The sequence below is a fragment of the Dermacentor silvarum genome, chromosome 7 (genome assembly GCF_013339745.2).
Source record: "Dermacentor silvarum isolate Dsil-2018 chromosome 7, BIME_Dsil_1.4, whole genome shotgun sequence".
Taxonomy (NCBI): Eukaryota; Metazoa; Arthropoda; class Arachnida; order Ixodida; family Ixodidae; genus Dermacentor; species Dermacentor silvarum.
The window spans coordinates 26,378,678-26,396,006 of record NC_051160.1 but is presented as its reverse complement, the minus strand read 5'-3'; the positions used below and the strand labels follow the sequence as shown (position 1 = coordinate 26,396,006).

The 17,329-nt window shown below is 46.5% G+C and overlaps 2 protein-coding genes across 3 annotated transcripts in view; both read right to left on the bottom strand.

Annotated features, from left to right (window-relative positions):
- Nucleotides 1-6,269, bottom strand: part of LOC119457787 (bromodomain adjacent to zinc finger domain protein 1A-like) — a 45,574-nt gene extending 39,305 nt beyond the window's left edge. Inside the window, 2 exon segments of the mRNA XM_037719503.2 lie at nucleotides 104-379; nucleotides 5,713-6,269. Coding sequence (XP_037575431.1) covers nucleotides 104-379; nucleotides 5,713-5,825 — 389 coding nt within the window. The 5' untranslated portion in view covers nucleotides 5,826-6,269.
- Nucleotides 6,270-6,919: 650 nt separating this feature from the next.
- LOC119457786 (uncharacterized) lies at nucleotides 6,920-17,000 on the bottom strand. Of its 2 annotated transcripts, XM_037719502.2 has the most exons (8): nucleotides 16,630-17,000; nucleotides 15,943-16,029; nucleotides 15,566-15,637; nucleotides 13,701-14,019; nucleotides 12,168-12,431; nucleotides 10,635-10,919; nucleotides 7,560-7,636; nucleotides 6,920-7,099 (listed from the first exon to the last, which is right to left on the bottom strand). In XM_037719502.2, the coding sequence occupies exons 2-8, from the start codon at nucleotides 15,982-15,984 to the stop codon at nucleotides 6,998-7,000; spliced, it is 1,161 nt and encodes a 386-aa protein (XP_037575430.1). In that variant the 5' UTR covers nucleotides 15,985-16,029; nucleotides 16,630-17,000; the 3' UTR covers nucleotides 6,920-6,997. The 2 variants fall into 2 exon arrangements, with proteins under 2 accessions (XP_037575430.1, XP_037575429.1); XM_037719501.2 differs by lacking the exon at nucleotides 16,630-17,000 and having other exon boundaries at nucleotides 15,943-16,216.
- Nucleotides 17,001-17,329: the final 329 nt, after the last annotated feature.

The following is a 17,329-nucleotide window of genomic DNA, read 5'->3' as shown; positions in this document are numbered from 1 at the left end:
CTTTTCTGGCATCGTTTCTGCATCTCTGCCATCACTATTTCATGGCAATCCAGCATCATTTTAAGCATTTGAGAAGTGGGAGCTAGGAGATGCTGGTACTCACTTGTGGCTCTTAATGGTGACTTCGACCGACTCGCCGACAAAGTACCGGTCACGTGCGAACGAGTAGACATCGTCGCAGAGGTCGGCGAGGCGGCCCCTCCTCGTTAGGTTAGCAATGTAGAGCAATGGCTTCCTCAGCGCCGTTGGGAACGATGCCAAAATCTTCAGGGCGTGTTCCTCGGAGCTCAGGGCGTCCTGGTACGTGAGGCCTGGCTTTCCTGTCAGGCTGCATGTCCACACCAGGCTGTTGCACAGGATCACACGAGCAAAGTACTCGCTGCAACAGAAACAGAAAGCAAGAAGACATGTGAGTACGAACTGTGGCTGATGTGGATATTGAAACATCAAAAAGTGCTGTGCATGTCAAATGTCGTGACACTTCCTGATGGGCATGTATGGGCTGGACGCAAAGCTAGGCACAACGAAGGGCCTTTACATGTCGACATAAGGTACTCTCCTATGACTCAAACGAATGGCCTGAATGATATGTATGATCATAGCACTCCTATTGTGGCATCCCGCATTGCAATTTTCATGTACAGGAAAGAAAACCGCATACAGTGTTTCAACAGTGATGTCTTCAAAATAGAAGAAAATGCAACTTAAAAATCTAAAATCAGTTTAACAGTTTAGTAGCCTTGAAATGTCGACACATTTCATGAATCCACATTCCAACACCAACTATGGAAATCTAGAAAGGGAATTCATGCAATTTTATAACAGCAGCTCTGTTTTCGGCAACAGAAGCGCACATTTTGATGCACTGCCAAAGGCAGTGCATCAACAATTCAACAAAACACCCAACTTTGCTTTTTTAATTAAGCCAAACGATGCCAGTAGGGCAAGCAAGCCTTTAGTCAAGTGTCAGTGTCATGCAACGGCCAGATCCAACACTTCATGACCAAGTGTTCTAAAGATGTCGTGTTTATTGTGGGCAGTCAGGCAATTTAGACAAATGCAAAATATGTACATATTTGCATGAAAGCAAACAATCAATGTGTCCATTTAACCCCACAAGGCAAGCACTCCACATCAAGAAAAAATTTTAATCACTTGTTCAACTTCATTTTTTGGCCATAGTGCATACACTCACAAAGAAAAAGAAAATATCAATAAAATGTTATTTGAGTTAAACATTATTGGTGGCATAACTAATGAATTAGCAACTAGTCTGTAAACTATCCACAACTGAAACTTCGCTCAAGCGTATCAAAAAAGTGCACTCTAGGCGTTGCTCACTCTTCTGCGTTTAAATCAGAAATTTGAGGTATCAAACTCAGTGTATCAAAAATAATGTTAAAAACAGCCAGGAATAGCAAATCTTATCTATATAAAAAAAGAAGAAGAAAGAACATATGCCCCACAATTTAGTCTAAAAAAAAGCCCCATACCACACTGCATGGGAAGATGCAGGTTTTTACACACGATTCTATGCAGTCATTATTGTGCATGGGATTTAATGGGCACATGAGTTTTTTTAATAGGGCTGGATCAATGGTGTTCTTACACTTGTAAACGAAATTGTGCAAGTGCGTATTTTGCACAATCGAGGCATATCCACAGCCACAAGCCACTTGTAATATGGATTCTTTCGTGCAGCCCATATGTTGAGCAAGTAGTATGACACAAATGGCCTTTAACAGAAGGTACTAGTACAAGCGACATGAACACCTGTTCATAAAGAGTTGTGCTGCTCTGTTTAAATGACGCACATTCCACTTCACGTCGTCAGTCCGCCTCTGAGAAGATGTCCCATAATTAATTCTCAAAATCCTGATGGCAAGCAGAAGCTAATTATACGATGTGCTGAATAACACCATAAGTGACACCCTGAACTGAGTTCCCTGACATTCTACTCACTTATCCTGACAATAAAGTGCTTTCTTTAAAAGAATGGTATGCTGGGCAAGTCGGTATTCCATACCAGTAGCATGAAACCACACACAATGCAAGAAAGCAGTGTCTTTCTTGCTGCGTTTTCTAACCTAGCATTAAAAAAATATATATATCTTGTACCTTGAAGTTTCACAGTAAGACTAAAATAAATTTGGTGCTAGTGTTCGTGTGTGCTGCCAGTACATTGATAAGCAATCAGTGGACTGATGGGCAGCATTTGGACTTGCATTTTCTCTTGGCTCTGAATGTCCTCCTGGATTCCTACACAACCGTACATGAAGCTAAGTAACCATCACAAATTACTTATAAAGCTATGATTATCCTCATTTAACCTCGAAGTTGTCCCATTCAATTGCTGCCACAACAGCAGAGAGAAAACAAAACGTCATAAATGATTTATCAATTGCGAGTGCTGTTGTGCATATGTCATGCACCATTTAAATAAGGGCACACATTTTAATAAACTGAGGTGAATAAATTGCACATTGCAAGTTACGTGATAACATGAATTACTCATGAACATGAGGACTTAGCTGCTCTATGGAACTGAGTAAGGCAAGGGCAGAACACAACAGAACCTCAAACAACAATAAAGAAGTTCATTAAAGAAGTTGAAATATGTTTTCTCAATGAAGATGCATGAAATCATAAAAGATTCCATGACAACTCATGGTAGTTAATGAACAAAGGTAGGTAGTGTCAGATCTCTCTCTAGAAGTGTTAGCACGAGCAGCGGTATTAGGTAAGAGTATTGCTTTATTAAGCATGTGGTGTTGACACATGTAAAAGAAAATGGATCAAAATGGATTTTGAATAATGTGCTTTCAGATGTAACCCCCATCTCCATCACACGGACATTCATTAGAACCCTGAATAGGGCTTATACTAACTTCATCTAAAGAGCCTTTTAAGTGAGCTTGTTTATTTAGTCCATTTGCTTTAAAAATAAGAAAGTTATGCCTGCTTTTCAGTCATGCACATGCTCCTCAATTTTCCATAGACAGTTCCTATGTTGGCCTTATCCATGAAAGTGTTTTTATTATTGATGATTTTTCTTTTTTAAATTGCACAAGCACTAATTCTTGCAACAGTTCGTGCTTGTGGATGTAGTATGCGTCAATTAATACACGTGAAATTTAAAATTGATATTCAGTTGATTGCTTGACAAAATATGTGAGGTTTAGCATCCACAGCAACACCGGGTCTAAAGACATAAAAAGTGAGACAGGTAATTATGCTAGCCTGAGCAGTACAATCTCTGCACAGAAGAAAATTGTACAATGCCAGAAAAGCAGTGAAACAAGGTTGAGTATATCTGCATTTCAATAAAAGATTATAGCTAGACAGTGCAGTAATACAGCACAATGATAAACTGTAGTCACAGTGCTTAAAAATAACACATGGGAAATGGGAGAAATAAAAAGAAATCTGACAAGATCTATTTTATTTTTTGTTATCCCACTATATTCATTCCTCACTTGGTGTATTTTTGTAGTTAGCGCTGCCAATATTTCTGCAAACTCGAATGACCAAGTAACCTGCTTTTTCACCTTCACATCAAAATGAATTGACACTAAACGAATTATGACACTGAAATTTCAGTGAATAAACAGTGTTTGTGCAGTGATATTTGTTTCAGAGGTTTGAAGTGCAACAATTTTGTGTGCCTGGCTTCCAAAAATGATAAGCAGAGCTTACAATGTAATAAATTTGTATTTACACGGATGACAAGCACTTTTAGACACCCATCATATCATATAGGCAGAGCTTTGAAAGATATGCAATCTTTCAAAGGCACTATGGCAAAAAAAAAAGAAAAGTATAAGGTGACCTGTTTTTGCATGTGTCCAGTAATTTAACAGTACTCAAAGCTTAACACATTTTCATGTCCTTCTTTCAAAGGAATTCCTAAAACAGATTTTTTGACATGTCTTCTGAAACAGATTACTAGGCATAAATTATAGTGTATAATAGTCATGTTCAATAGAGTACACTAGAACAAAATTCACGCTTAAAGGTTTGTTACACCTGCAAAATGAGATAACCAAAAAAGTCGCAACACGGAACGATTCAATACCAAATGTATATGAACATTGCTACAATTTGCTCGACATTCATGAAGAGATGGTAGTTTCATGCCGGCTCGCTTTGTTACGCATTTGAATATTATGACAGAAAATGAACATTATACTGTTACCTTACAATTAAATATGAAACAAAAGAAAAAAAAGGAAGGCACTCTTCACCCCCTGTCACCACTTCTAAATTTTACGAGAATAATAAGTAATGAAACTACATCAAAGCAAAGTAAAAATGACATATGAAAGTGTTAGCTTTAAGGCCAAAGAAAGCATAAGCATATGTGATTCTCTTGCAAAAGTGCACACTTTTGTTAACTTTACATTCTCTGGTTGTACAAACAAGAAGCACCTGTTATTACTAGCCATGACGTAGCACCTTTTCCTCCAACGGCTCCTTTTTAACAGTATGTGTTTGCGTTTTTACGCCCGGCCCGTCATTGGTACGTGCCTATCCCAGTAATACTAAAACAAGAAACATGGCAATGAAAGAACTGTGTATTGAAAAACAGCCAAATGAATGCGTAAATCAACCTTGTTCACACCATAAAGCCTAACAAGAAAAATACACCAGAAAGCGAAAGGTTTGCCTCTGTCCATGGGGAAAAATGTTTTAACGACATGAAAATTTTCATGATGACCACTCAATAGCAGACGACAAGTGCAACCCGTAAAAGTGCACAGCCCCTCATGGCTTGAGATACCTTGTACAACCTTGCATGCAATGTACACATTGCTACATATGTTGCAATGTGGCTTGGGCACAGCCCAAATAAACACACACATTCAATTCTGTAGCTGCAAGAGATGATAGCAGACAGGCTCACAGAACATCCACTATTCAGTGAAAACAATCCACTTTAGCAACATGAAGGCAACAGCAAATGATGCAATCGCTGCCTCTTCTACAATGAAGATGCCTCCAGCTAATTCTTGATCACTGACGATATGCACATTGATGCTGAAGAACATACACACACTTCAGAACACGAGCAAACGCAATGTCCTATGCACCAGTACATGGCTGACGTAGGATAGCAGCATCGAGTGGCCATTTCTGCAACTGGGGACTCAATGAGTAATGCATCGAGCCGGATCGTGCAAAGCAAAAAATGGTAATCACGAAGGACGGTAACTATGCGCCAACCGTAACGGCCACTTAGTTTAAGCCAGCATAATATGGACGCACATATCATGTTTAAGCAGCGAGCAGAGCCCGCAATAGCACAAAAAGCGAGGCGGGCGTGGACGAAAAAAACTGCGCCGTACGACATCAAAGCGCACGAAATGGCCCGGAACGTGGCAGCCCGACGAATAAAAGATGCTGTAAACGCGAAATATCGGTTAGGCACCTAAGTGGTAGTTGAGGCTTACCCTGCAGCGAAGCCTGCCACCTTCAGAAACAGCTTCAAAAGCAATCGCAGCGAAGGCTCGGGTCCCGAGGAGGTTCCCCCGGCCCCCGCGCATCATTTCCAAGCGCAAATTTTGCGACGAAATTAGATGTAGGCCTAACAAGGGCTAAGCAACGGCGACATCGTGAAGGTGTCAGAATGTCAAAAAAGAACCGATTCATGCGCGGGTCCGGCTTGCCGGCCTGCACCAATTTGACACCGAAACACGTCGAAAACGAACTCACTCGTAGTCTCTGAAGCCCTCGTTGGTGATCTTGCAGAAGAAAACCTCGTCGTTCGGCTTGAGATCGGCCGGTGGTTTCTGCCGAATGAATGGGTGCTTGCCGTAGAGAGGCATGGTTGAACAGAGGCGAGTGTCTGCTTCCTCCGGAGTGTCTCTTAGCAAGGAAAGTGAGTCCTTCCCATGAGCAATTCCTCGCCGAGAAGCACACAACGCGCGCAGGCTGGAGTTTCCGACGCGTATCTAGATGTCCAATGTCAAAAGTTCCTGACCGGCACAGCGGACATCGCACGGGAACAAGACGGCGGGTCTCTCCCGACCCGCGACGGATGCGGCAACTTTCTCGAGGGGCCGACGGTGCTCTCGACTGTGGCGCTACCGTTTTTCCGGGCACTACGGGGTCCGCACGGTCAAAGCATGGTGGGTTCAAGCCGCCGTTGGGCGAGGAATTTGAATGAGACTCGCGTGGGAACTCCGAGCGTAGCACATTACAAGACGATCACAACGCGGGGTCCAGAAAAACACAACTCCGTCAGGCGGGCACTAAAACCGGAACCGAGCGATGCCGATTGGTCCTAACGGACAGAACGAGCTTTTTGGCGCAGTTTTATTGTGGCGGCAGCACCTTCGAGCTGAGTTTTGGCATGCCTCGAAATGTACGCGTAGTAGCATTCCAGTCGCAGAGGTATGGCAGAAGGGTTGAAGCATGGTTGAAGGCCTCCGCGTGGTTTTCTTTGAATTGGAATGTCTATTGCTGTTGCTGCTAAAGCACAATTCGCTACTGTGCCAGCCTGCAGAGATTATGCCTTCACGAGTACCGAGTTCCCAAGTGATCGAGAAATACCTTAATTTTAGTCGCCGCAGTGCGAAGTACTTCGTCAAACAATTCTGACAGCCGTGTACTTACGTGTAAGCTGGTTGTAAACTTGTAGACTACAATTTTAATGAATTCGCGACATCACGTGCCTCGCTATCTTGATTCAACAGGTGCAGGAGCCATTTCTCTTCGAGAAGACGGTTCTCTAAAACTTAGGAAACAAATAAAAACACCTCCCACTTTCCCACAAATATCTTGATTTCACACACTTAAGCACGCAGCGAAGAGCATGAGAAGGTATAGATAACGGATAAAAAATTTTAAAAAGCGCGCCAGATTTTGAAGACATTCTCAGCCACAGGGATTTGAAGAAACAGACATGTCATAATAAATTAGTCAGCGCTCAGAGCGTTTATTGCGGCGCAGATTGTGTTCGTGGGCTGCACAGCAACCAGAAATGTGTCTTCACGAATCATGGCAACGCCAAAGCGTCCCCGCCGGGGCCTTCGATGTTCCTGCCATGTCGGACATGCCAGACTTCATCGCGCCTTGAACGGCCGCAGCAACAGCCCACCTTCGAGGGGAAAAAAATAATAATAAAAGCAGGTCAGGCAGAAGCTGAGTGTTTATTAGGCCAAGGTTTATAATTTGGGAAAGGTCTAGAAAAGAGGATTGTGAAAAGTCAGACAACAAACAAACCGCTTCGTTGTAAAGTGCTCGCATAAGAAGAGAGAGAGAGAGAGAGAAAAAAAATCCTTCGCAGGTCGATGTATGCTAATTTGAGCAACTGATACATCGAAGACAGATTGTCTCTTCGGAGCGCCGTAATAAAGAGCTGCATAGTAACCTTCTGTAACGAATGCCTGTCCACACGGAATTATTGTTTCTCGTGACCAATTTTTCAAAGTTCGTATTCCCTGAAAGACAATTTTCAAGAAATTGACCCCTATAGTTTTTATTTATAATTATTATTTTTCAAATAGCAGAACCTACAGACTATATAAGAACCAACGTATAGTCCAATATGTACTGACCTTTCGTCGGCACATCACCAGGGAAATGATGAAGGCCGGAAGGCCTAGCACCAACACCCACGTCACTGCGGTTAAATCTGTAAGAGTTTGGGAGACAGCAAGCGATGAAAAGCCGTACCAGTTTTATATTTGATACTCGTTCAACACGATCACGTGCACGACAGTTCGTCTCGAAGTATACCGCAGAACCAGAATTGATCAAACGATTTGTAAATATATATGTTACAAGGCCGAGGATTTATTTTTAAAATAATCCATTCTTCTAACGTGCGATATAATGGGCAGGTGAGCTTCTGCGCTTTCCAAACCACGCATGCAGCCTCCGATTCGGGTTTTCCTCCTCACGTTAATCCAATATCCAGCTGAAATAATCAAAGCGCCACGGAAATAATCACAGTGCCAGACTATTTAATCCTATACCGCCAACGTATTGAATCCCAGTGCCAGCACAAATAGGCCGTGCGCCAGCGAATTTAATCCAAGCGCCAGCAGCTTTAATCCAAGTGCTAGTCAATTTAATGCACGCGAGAAAAACATGCGAGATGCCGAATCAAAAAATGGCTGAAAACGCTAAAATAGTTACCGGAAGACGACCGCACTAATTTTTTCGGTCACTGCTAAGATATATCAAAAGAATTACTGCGGTATTTTGCATGGAAAGAAATGTAACACAATTTGCCGAACTTCTGTTGGCAAATGTTAAGATTAAAAAAAAAAGTAGTTAATTTACATGATCAGCCTTCAAGGCTGATCGCGTTCTGGCGCGAATTTATTGTCGCCTACTGGCAGACGGCTTTCTCGCGGATGCCTTGAAAGTCGTCTGCTGCGCCGGAAAAGCGCAACGGCTTTCGGAGGCCATGTTGTGAAACGTCCGATAGCTGATAGCTGCCATGTGCCGTTCCTTCTGCCCAGCAGCAGCAGTTGCCTTGCATGCCGCATGCGAATTCTTGTGTAGTTACGACACCTTACGAGTAGTCCTTGCGCAACGCTAAACATCGTTATCGCTGTCAATGCTTCGCCCGTCGGGCGACAGCGCCAATTTTTTCTAGAGAACATCACGTGGGCGGGCTTCTCCTGACAAAGACTCGTAATGCCGGAAAGCCAACTTCGGATAACGCTCTTTATGTCAGCCGTACACGTGAAGCGCCTTCGAAACAGCGTCGACGTTCGCAAACCACACGTGAAAGTCGGTCACGTTGAAGCTGTTCTCAGCCTTCGTTAGTCTCGTTTATGCCCGGTTGATTCGAAGCAAAACGAACACGCGTAATTTTATCGCGAGAGGACACTCGAGCGAGAATGGAATGAAAAGCTCACGTCACCAGTTGGTCAGTCGAGCCTTTCTGTACCTCCCTTTGCCGTTCATGACTACAAGTTTAGCGCTGACTCGGTGCCAGGCTGATTTGATTCGATTTCGATGCATCTGTGAGTTGACGTCAGCAAGCACTGGAGGTCGTCGTCACGCCGAAGCGAATGAAAGGGCTAGGACGCCAGACGAAGCTAACTCTCTTTTCCGAGCTCAGAAGGCCCAAAGATTGTTTCATTTCCAAAGAGACGCTATCACCGCTTTCAACACTGCCATTTTGCCCTTCAAGGCAACTGATTCCTGCGTCATTACGAGAATGACTGTGCTCAGCGGTCCGGACATGTAAGTGCGTGCTGACGATCCCTAAGAGAACAGATCGAGGTCAGCATTCCTGGAAGCGAACAACGAGACAGCTTTTTCTTCTTTCTTTTTGTCTTCGTGACTCAAACCTCAGTTCTGGCTTGTGGTCTACTGATATAGGTCTCGTTCCTAGCAGTATCTATACGAAATTCAAGGTAAATCTCCAAATGCAGAAAAAAAAAAATCAGTTTCCTGATTCGTTCATCCAGGCTTCGAGATACACCACTTTGCCGGTGAGCGCTGAACAAAGCGTTTTATCTTTCACGAACAGCCAAATAGCATCTTCAAAGCATTAGTGAACGAAGTTCAGCCGACTTAGTTGAAGTGCGTGCAGGAGATCTATATTTAAATCGTGCGTAAGAAAAAAAAAAACTATTGTGCCAGAAACTATCGAAGATGATTGTCACTCTCAGCGATAGCTTTCTTGAGTGAGCTGCCGTATTATCCCATGCCATTCGTGAATCGCGAAACCTTATGGGCACGTACACCAGTATGACACACCGAGAGTAAATCTCAGCGCAAACTAGGGGAGTTATAGTTATAGGGGAGTTATCGCTTTAATATATTTAGTGCTAAATACTCCTTGTGTCACCTTGGCACATCCATTACCCGATAGCGGCTAAGAATGGGCTCATATACCGATATCGCATACGCAGTGAGAAAGTTGTCTGTTCGGACACAAACCAAGTGGCGCCCCCACGTGACACCCCCCCCCCCCCCCCCCCACACACACACACACACTTAGTGATCCAAATTATCTACTAGGCCGGACAGCAACCAGCAGCAAGTTGTCTATCCGAGCACACACCCAGTGGCCTATTTTGTCCGCTCGACAAGACATCAGCTGCCCGGCTGTTTCATAGAACACTTTAATAAAAAAATTTTAAGGGTGTCCTGTGGCATATAGCATAATTATAGTTGATCAACTGGTCTACTCGAATAGGTGGACATTACTTGCACAAACAATTGAAATGCATAATCGACTAATTAAAAATCACTAATTAAGTTGCAACTAATTACCTCATGGCCCATATTCAAATTTACAAAATCTAGCCGTGGAGTTCGCAAGGCGGATCCACTTGGAACGAATTCTCAGGATGACGCCAGTTTCGAGACATTAATTCCCGAACTTCGCCGAGAAATGTACTGTCGTTCCAGTTACTTTCTTAACAAAACGTCGTTTTCGGCATTGAAGCAGGAAAGTAACTGGAACGCCAATGCATTTCTCTGCAAAGTTCGGGAAATAATATCTCGAAACTGGCGTCATCCTGAGACAACTTGGGGCGCCAGACATGCGCCACTGTTTATTGTGCGAGATCTTGCAGCCATCCAAAGTGGCCGAAGCTTAAAAGTGGAAAGCTTTAAAAGAAGTGGCCGCCGAATCGAATTCAGCGAACCAAATGAGCGATCACCTCCGTCGGTGAAGACTTCGGCGTGGCTGGGCTCTCCCATGGCGATGCCGGTCTTGTTGACGGTGCGGAACGCGGTCACCGTGAACCGGTAGCGGCTCCACTGCAGCAGTCCGTTGATGTAGACGTGGCGCAGGCTGGGCTGCGGGTACACCTTGGTGTGGCACAGCCGGAACCAGCAGTGGCTGACCACGAAGCCGTCCGCGTTGCCCCCTTCCAACACCCAGCTGACGCGCACGCTGGACGGGCCCAGCGAGGAAGCGCGGAGTTGGCACGGCCGGTCGGGCGCTGCGTCACATGTGACGTCATCGTCGAGTTTGCCCTTCGTCATAACGAACTTTTTCCTGGAACAGATTTCTTTTGTTTTTAATATCGCACGAAGCATGTAGCGCCATGCATACGGGCAATTCGCGTGGATTACCTGAAGAGGCGGTCACGAATTATTTACCCAGCAAATCGCAATGTCCAGGCAGTTATTACAAGGAAATATTCACTCATTTTAGGGTTTTAATTATTCACTTAAGGAGGCACTTGTGCTTAGCCACGTGTGCTTAGCAGAAATGTAAGATATGGTACCGCTCACAAGATATCCGTCTTTAATTTGTTTTTTTAATTGCGTTAAAATGCTCAGATATCCCTCCTTAAGCACAATGGCGTCCCATTTAACAATTCTTCATAAAGTAACATTTTCGCGACGGCGACGACCACGACGACGACGACGACGATGATGATGATGTGTACATGTTCCCAGCCCAGACGTCCGCTTTACTCTAATGACGAACCAATTCGCTTACGTGTACACACGGATGCATAAGCGAAACACTTATCATTAGCCTCGGCTGTTCCGTGCATTGTTTTTCCCTGGCCCCCATAAGCGTTGCCGTTAACATGGTCGCCGTGGCTCAAACGGGGAGCGACCACGGACTATGATATGGGTCGCAACCATGTATAGCCGCACAAACACGCGTCATGCACAGGGGTGTGCAATTCGTACACGTGATTAAGTGTTGACTTTATAATAAAAAAATCACCGCCCCTTCCACTATGTGAAGATGGTCGAACAGCGAAGCTGTGCATTCGTGGCCGCTTGGCTGGCCCGAACGGTGCTACTTGCGGGGGATGGGACGCGTCGGCGTCCACGGGCGACGGCGTTCCTAGCATGTTGCGGGGGATGGGACGCGTCGGCGTCCGCGGGCGACGGAGTTCTAGCGTGTTCCTCACGACGTGAGCAAGCTCTCACTGGCGCTCACGTCGGGCGGCTTCTTCCTCAGGAAGTATAAGCAGTCTTGGTCATTCTCGAAGAACGAATGCGGAGAAAGAACTGTCTCCTTTTGTTTATACCCCACCGAGCCCTCTCGCTGACCTACTTTTCGCGAACGCTCATTGGCTCCCTGACTCACTCGCCCCCTTCTCGACGCGGCAGCAGCTGGTTGTCTCACTCTCACCCCTCTCGCTCCCAGGTCACGTGACCAGCGTGACGCCAATCAGCACGACGGCACAGGGTCGACCGAGAACAGCTCCGCTGTTAATACGCACTCTGCTTGAGGGCGTCGAAGGCCGTCTCATAGAGCAGCACCCCGTCGGTGCGGCGAACCTGCAGGCTGAGCCTCTGGCGCGTCAGGTCGGTCCAAGCGACGAACTTCTCCCGCCTCAGGTCGAGCAGGTTGTCGCGGCAGGCCCTCTGGCAGCCGTCGGCCGAGCTGCACAGACGCACGTTGAGCAGCTGCTCCGTCTCGTTGCCCAGCCGCCACTCGAGGCCCACCATGAAGGAGGAGTAGGCGGACGCCCGGAACCGAAGCTCTGGATTGGTGGAACCATATGCATACATGCGCGTGTGGGATGGGGCTTGAACGCTGATCATTTGAAATGATCGGACGGCCGTGTAGCGATGAACCACAGCCAGAAAATCCGAGCACGAAACCAAAACAGGACAAGAGAGACAAATGTAAAAGGGTTTATAAAATCTTTTCCAGTTGTCTTTCTGGTCATGTTTTGTTTCCTGTTTTGTTGTCAAGATTTAGATACAAAATATGTGCACATTAGACGGGAAGAGAGCGGTGTGGATCAGAGGGCAAACGGGCATATCCGAAATTCTAGTTGACATTAAGCGAAAAAGAAAAATGGAGCTGTGCAGGCCATGTAATGCGCAGGGCAGATAACCGGAGAACCGTTAGAGTTACAGAATGGTAGCCAAGGGAAAGGAAGCGCGGTCGATGATGGCAGAAAATTTGGTGGGGTGATAAAATTGGGAAATATGCAGGCGCAAGTTGGAGTCAGCTAGCGCAAGACAGTGGTAATTGGAGATCGCTGGGAGATGCCTTCGTCCTGCAGTGGACATAAAAATAGGCTGTTGCTGATGATTATGACGGTTTTGGTGTTGGTGTTTGTGTTTGTGGCGGTGATGACGATGATCATCATTAATAATAATAATGGCGATGATGATGATAATGATGTGTACATGTTCTCAGCCCAGCGGTCTGTTTTACTATGACAAACCAATTCACTTACGTGTATACACATGCATGGATGGATAAGCTATCATGTTAAAATGTATGAATCAACGGAAGCGTGATATTCACCGAAAAGCTATCAACGACCGAAGAAAGGAAGGAAGGCCAGAAGGGAGAAATAATTGATTATCGCAAAGCAGGGGCTGTAAGAGACGACGTAGTGGATGGCTCCGGATTCATTTCGACCACCTCGGGCGCACCTCATTAAAGCTAAGCACTCGAGCATTTTCTTCCATTTCTCCCCCATCTAAATGCGGCCACCTAGGGCGGGAAACGAACCCGCGACCTCGTGATAAGCAGCAGAACGCCACAGCCATGCACCCAGCTACCGCGGCAGGTCTGAGATTTCGGTGCGCATGAAAGAAGCCCAGGTATAGGCGCCCCTCACTGGCAACGTGCACTGTGTAATTTTGGGACGTTTATTCAACCTAGTTGGCCAGTTCTCGGGCTTCGATTCGTTCTTACGAGTAGTGCTGGCTTCTTCGCGCTTTCAAAGTTGTTGGACGACCGCAAATGCGAAGGTTATATAAGCCCCCAATTTTCGAGCAAGATAGCGCACCGGAGTCGAGCGTCCAGGTCCGCGTGCAGAGGGCAAAGCTGTCGTATCCGGACGCGGACAGGGGGTTCTCGTCGATGGCGCAAAACGCGTACGTGACTCCCGGGTTCAGGCCGGTCACGACCGAGGGTCGCGAAGCCAGGTGGCGGCTGCACTGCAGCGCCGTGCCCGGGGGCGCCGTGCAGTTGCCGAAATCGGAGAGGTCGCAGCGGGACTCCCTCTGGTACGGGATGCAGTCGAAGAAGCTCAGGCCCTTCTGGAACTGCTGGGCCGTGGCGTGGCACAGGCAGAAGCGGTTGCCGCTCTCCGGCACCCAGTCGATCTGCAGAGCCACCCGTTCAGACAATGGTGCATGTACGCACAGGCGTACAGTACAAGCAAAAAAGAGGGGAAAGATCACGTGCCATTCTACTGCTGTGAAGGTGGATTACCAGCGAAGCAGTTTAGAACACGACATAGAGGTGACACAGAGTTTAGATCAAAGGCATGAGCAAATTTTATTTATCTTGAGCGGCGACGGCGGTCATCCCGAAGAAAGACACACTCACACACTTATTTTGATCGACGGTCTTTATCGGCGGCATACATTCGCATGGAAGACTACCGCCACCTCGGGGAGCCGGAGGAAATTAGACACGCGCGACGGGACCGCCACGCCGGGAGAGCGGAAGGAAACTAGGCACTCAAGCGCTTGGAACGACGACAAAGAGAGGGCGGTGCGAGCGTACACATGGCCGACGCGGGTCGCACAGCGGCAAATCTTTGCGAAACCTTTATTATCTACCTGAGAGCCTACCGATTTTGAAAATGGTGCGCATTGAAAACTAATCAATGAAAATGCATAACCAAGTGATGAGACATATAAGCTTTTGCACAGCATGAAGCGATTTTGCATCAAATTCGGGAGCTGAGTTTTTGCACACGCAGATCTGTTGACGGACACGAAAAATGCAAGGAACCTTAGCCACAGACAGCTCCCCTGTAATAAAGAAGAAAGAAAGCGGGCTAATATACTCTACCCAGTGCAACGAAATCTGTAGATAGGGCTAGCGTCAGCCAATCCATAACGAGAGCAACCTCCTTTTGTTTCAACGAAAGAGGGAATGCACGATCGCCCATTGTGACGCACTAATACTTCCGTGAAGCTTTTCTTCAGTCGGCGGAAGGCGATAGATCAGAGGCGTACAACGGGGGAGCCCTTTTTATTCCGGTTAATTTTGGCAGACCCACAGCTTTAGCCGCACTGTGCCGAATTGATGAGATAATAGGCACGCGTTGACACTTCTCCATCGTTGTTCAACTCTTCGAATTCAACAATCTCCACAAAGGTAACTTTTTCGGAAACTTGGCCACGTCTATTGATCTTGCCTGCCCGGAAAATTCACGTCAGTCGAGTTCGCTGAAATATATTTGTTCCGTATGAAATGTAACGGCAGCGTCGCTCTGCGGCTTGTCTGTATACATTCGTTAGAAATATGAAATGGAACACGCGAACGCGCACCATATATCGCCGGCTGTCGGCGCCTGCGACTGTTCGTGATCACGGTATACTGGCATGACTCAGCAAAGCGGGTTACCTGGCTAAGTGGTACCACGCGCTTGAGAGCACTTTCACTAACTTTCGGGCTGCAAGTATGCTCCGTCACGATGAGACGTGGTAGGGTGACTTTGCGTTCGCGAACAGCGCAGGCGCCCGATATCTGTTCACATCTAATGATATCATTATCACACTACGCACGCATACTTCTGATGACAGATGATTCTCCGGCGCAGAGAGTCTATCACACAAAAAAGCTGTCGCACACAGTAACGCACGTATCAGGGCGACAGATCCTTCGTCTGAGAGTGTTTGTCGACGATGTACGCACCTTAAATGATGTTGTGTTCGCCCAGATTTGGGATATGCGAACAGCCCGCGACAGTCGGCCGTGAAGCGCCACCTGCGACCGCATCAGAAATCGGTGAATCAGCACATATCGACGTCCTTTATTTCATCTGCGGGATGTATTCTGTAAGTGTCCACCTAGTCAACATGTCCGTTTCATCTGCTGTTGAAGTTCTGATTGGCTGGGCTGGGGGACACGTCAGAAGTAGACCACTAGCCAATGAGCGCTTCGACAGTAGACGAAATGGACATTGCCACTAGGTGGACAATTACAGAATATTCCTCCCTGTTCAACATGCTTAGCAGGACTCACGCGTCCGCACCACGTGGTGCAAAGTGCGGTGAGCGTAGATCACGTACCAGGCATACGTAGATTACAATGCGCGGAAACCAGGCTGTCATGGCGGGCGAGACCGTTCTTGTTGCCGACTTAGCGGACGAGGGGAGCTGCGAAGAATTGAAACGAACGTCAAAGGAGAACACTGAGTTCGGCAGATCAATTGCATGAAGCATGTTAACCGTGGGAACCTTTATTCGCGATTTAAAAGCTTCACACTCATCAGTGTGAAGTACAGCACAGGAAGATGTCAAGTGATTAACTAGAACGAAACATTTTCACCTTTGCAGAAATAGATCGTCAGAGGTGGCTTCTCCGCAGTAAACATCTTAATGTGGAGAAGCCTAACCTTAAAGCGACGTGTGCCGCGCACGTTTGTTTGTTTGTAATTCATGTCATAGTTACAGTTTGTTTGTAATTCATGTCATGTTTGTTTGTTTGTAATTCATGTCATAGCTAACAGAGTAATGCACGAACGAGTCACACGTAGAGAAGACGCCAAGAGGGACACCTTACTGATGAGTCGCATGGGACCCCCTCCCCTCACCTCTATATATATATACACACACACACGCACACACGCAGGCATTATCTCCTTTTCCATTCATGTCATGCCTTTTCTTTTGCACTAAGTATTTCACAACCACGCACGCCTAAGGGGCCCCCGAATTCCATATAGAGTGCAACGAAGATGACCCCACGTGACGTACCCTGGCCGCCCAGCTGATTTTGCTTAGCTGCGCTGTCCGTCCGGATCCTGCACTGCAGGTCGGAATGGTCGAGTCAAGCGCAGCGCATGGTCATGCACGGTCGGTGTGCAAGCAGTTGCGACCCCGGACGCAAACGTAGCGAAACTGCGCGCGTACGCAGCGAAGGCTTCACCACACGCGGGGTTCTCGACGCCTCATCACACGACGCCGGCAGCGGCGAGACGTCCTCGCTGGTCAGCCTCGAAGTCCTCGTCCGTCTCGGTGTTGTTTTACTGCTGCTGCTGCTGCTGTTGTTGTCGACGCTTTTTGATGACGATGATGGTGATTTCAGAAAGTGTGGCCCATTACCCGCTGTGGCGCATCGGCCAGGAATCAGGCCCGCTTGAGCAAAGACAAAATTCAAAGGCTCGCAAATTAAAATTATTATAGTCTGTAAAACTTTGCTATAGAGGGAAAAGAAAACGTGAAATTTAAAGCAGTGCGACTCGCACGAGCTGAAAAAAATAAAAAAAGAAGAAAAATGATTTTACTCCTGGTACGCTGCTTCCTTTTTCGTCTTCGTCGCTTTTCAACTAAGGCAGTTGCGAAACTATGCCCACACCTTATGTTATAGATTGCCACGATTCAGAAATGGTTAGCGGAGAATTCGCAGATATTAAGTGCAGTATGCGATGACGTGTCAGTAAAGGTAGAGAGGACG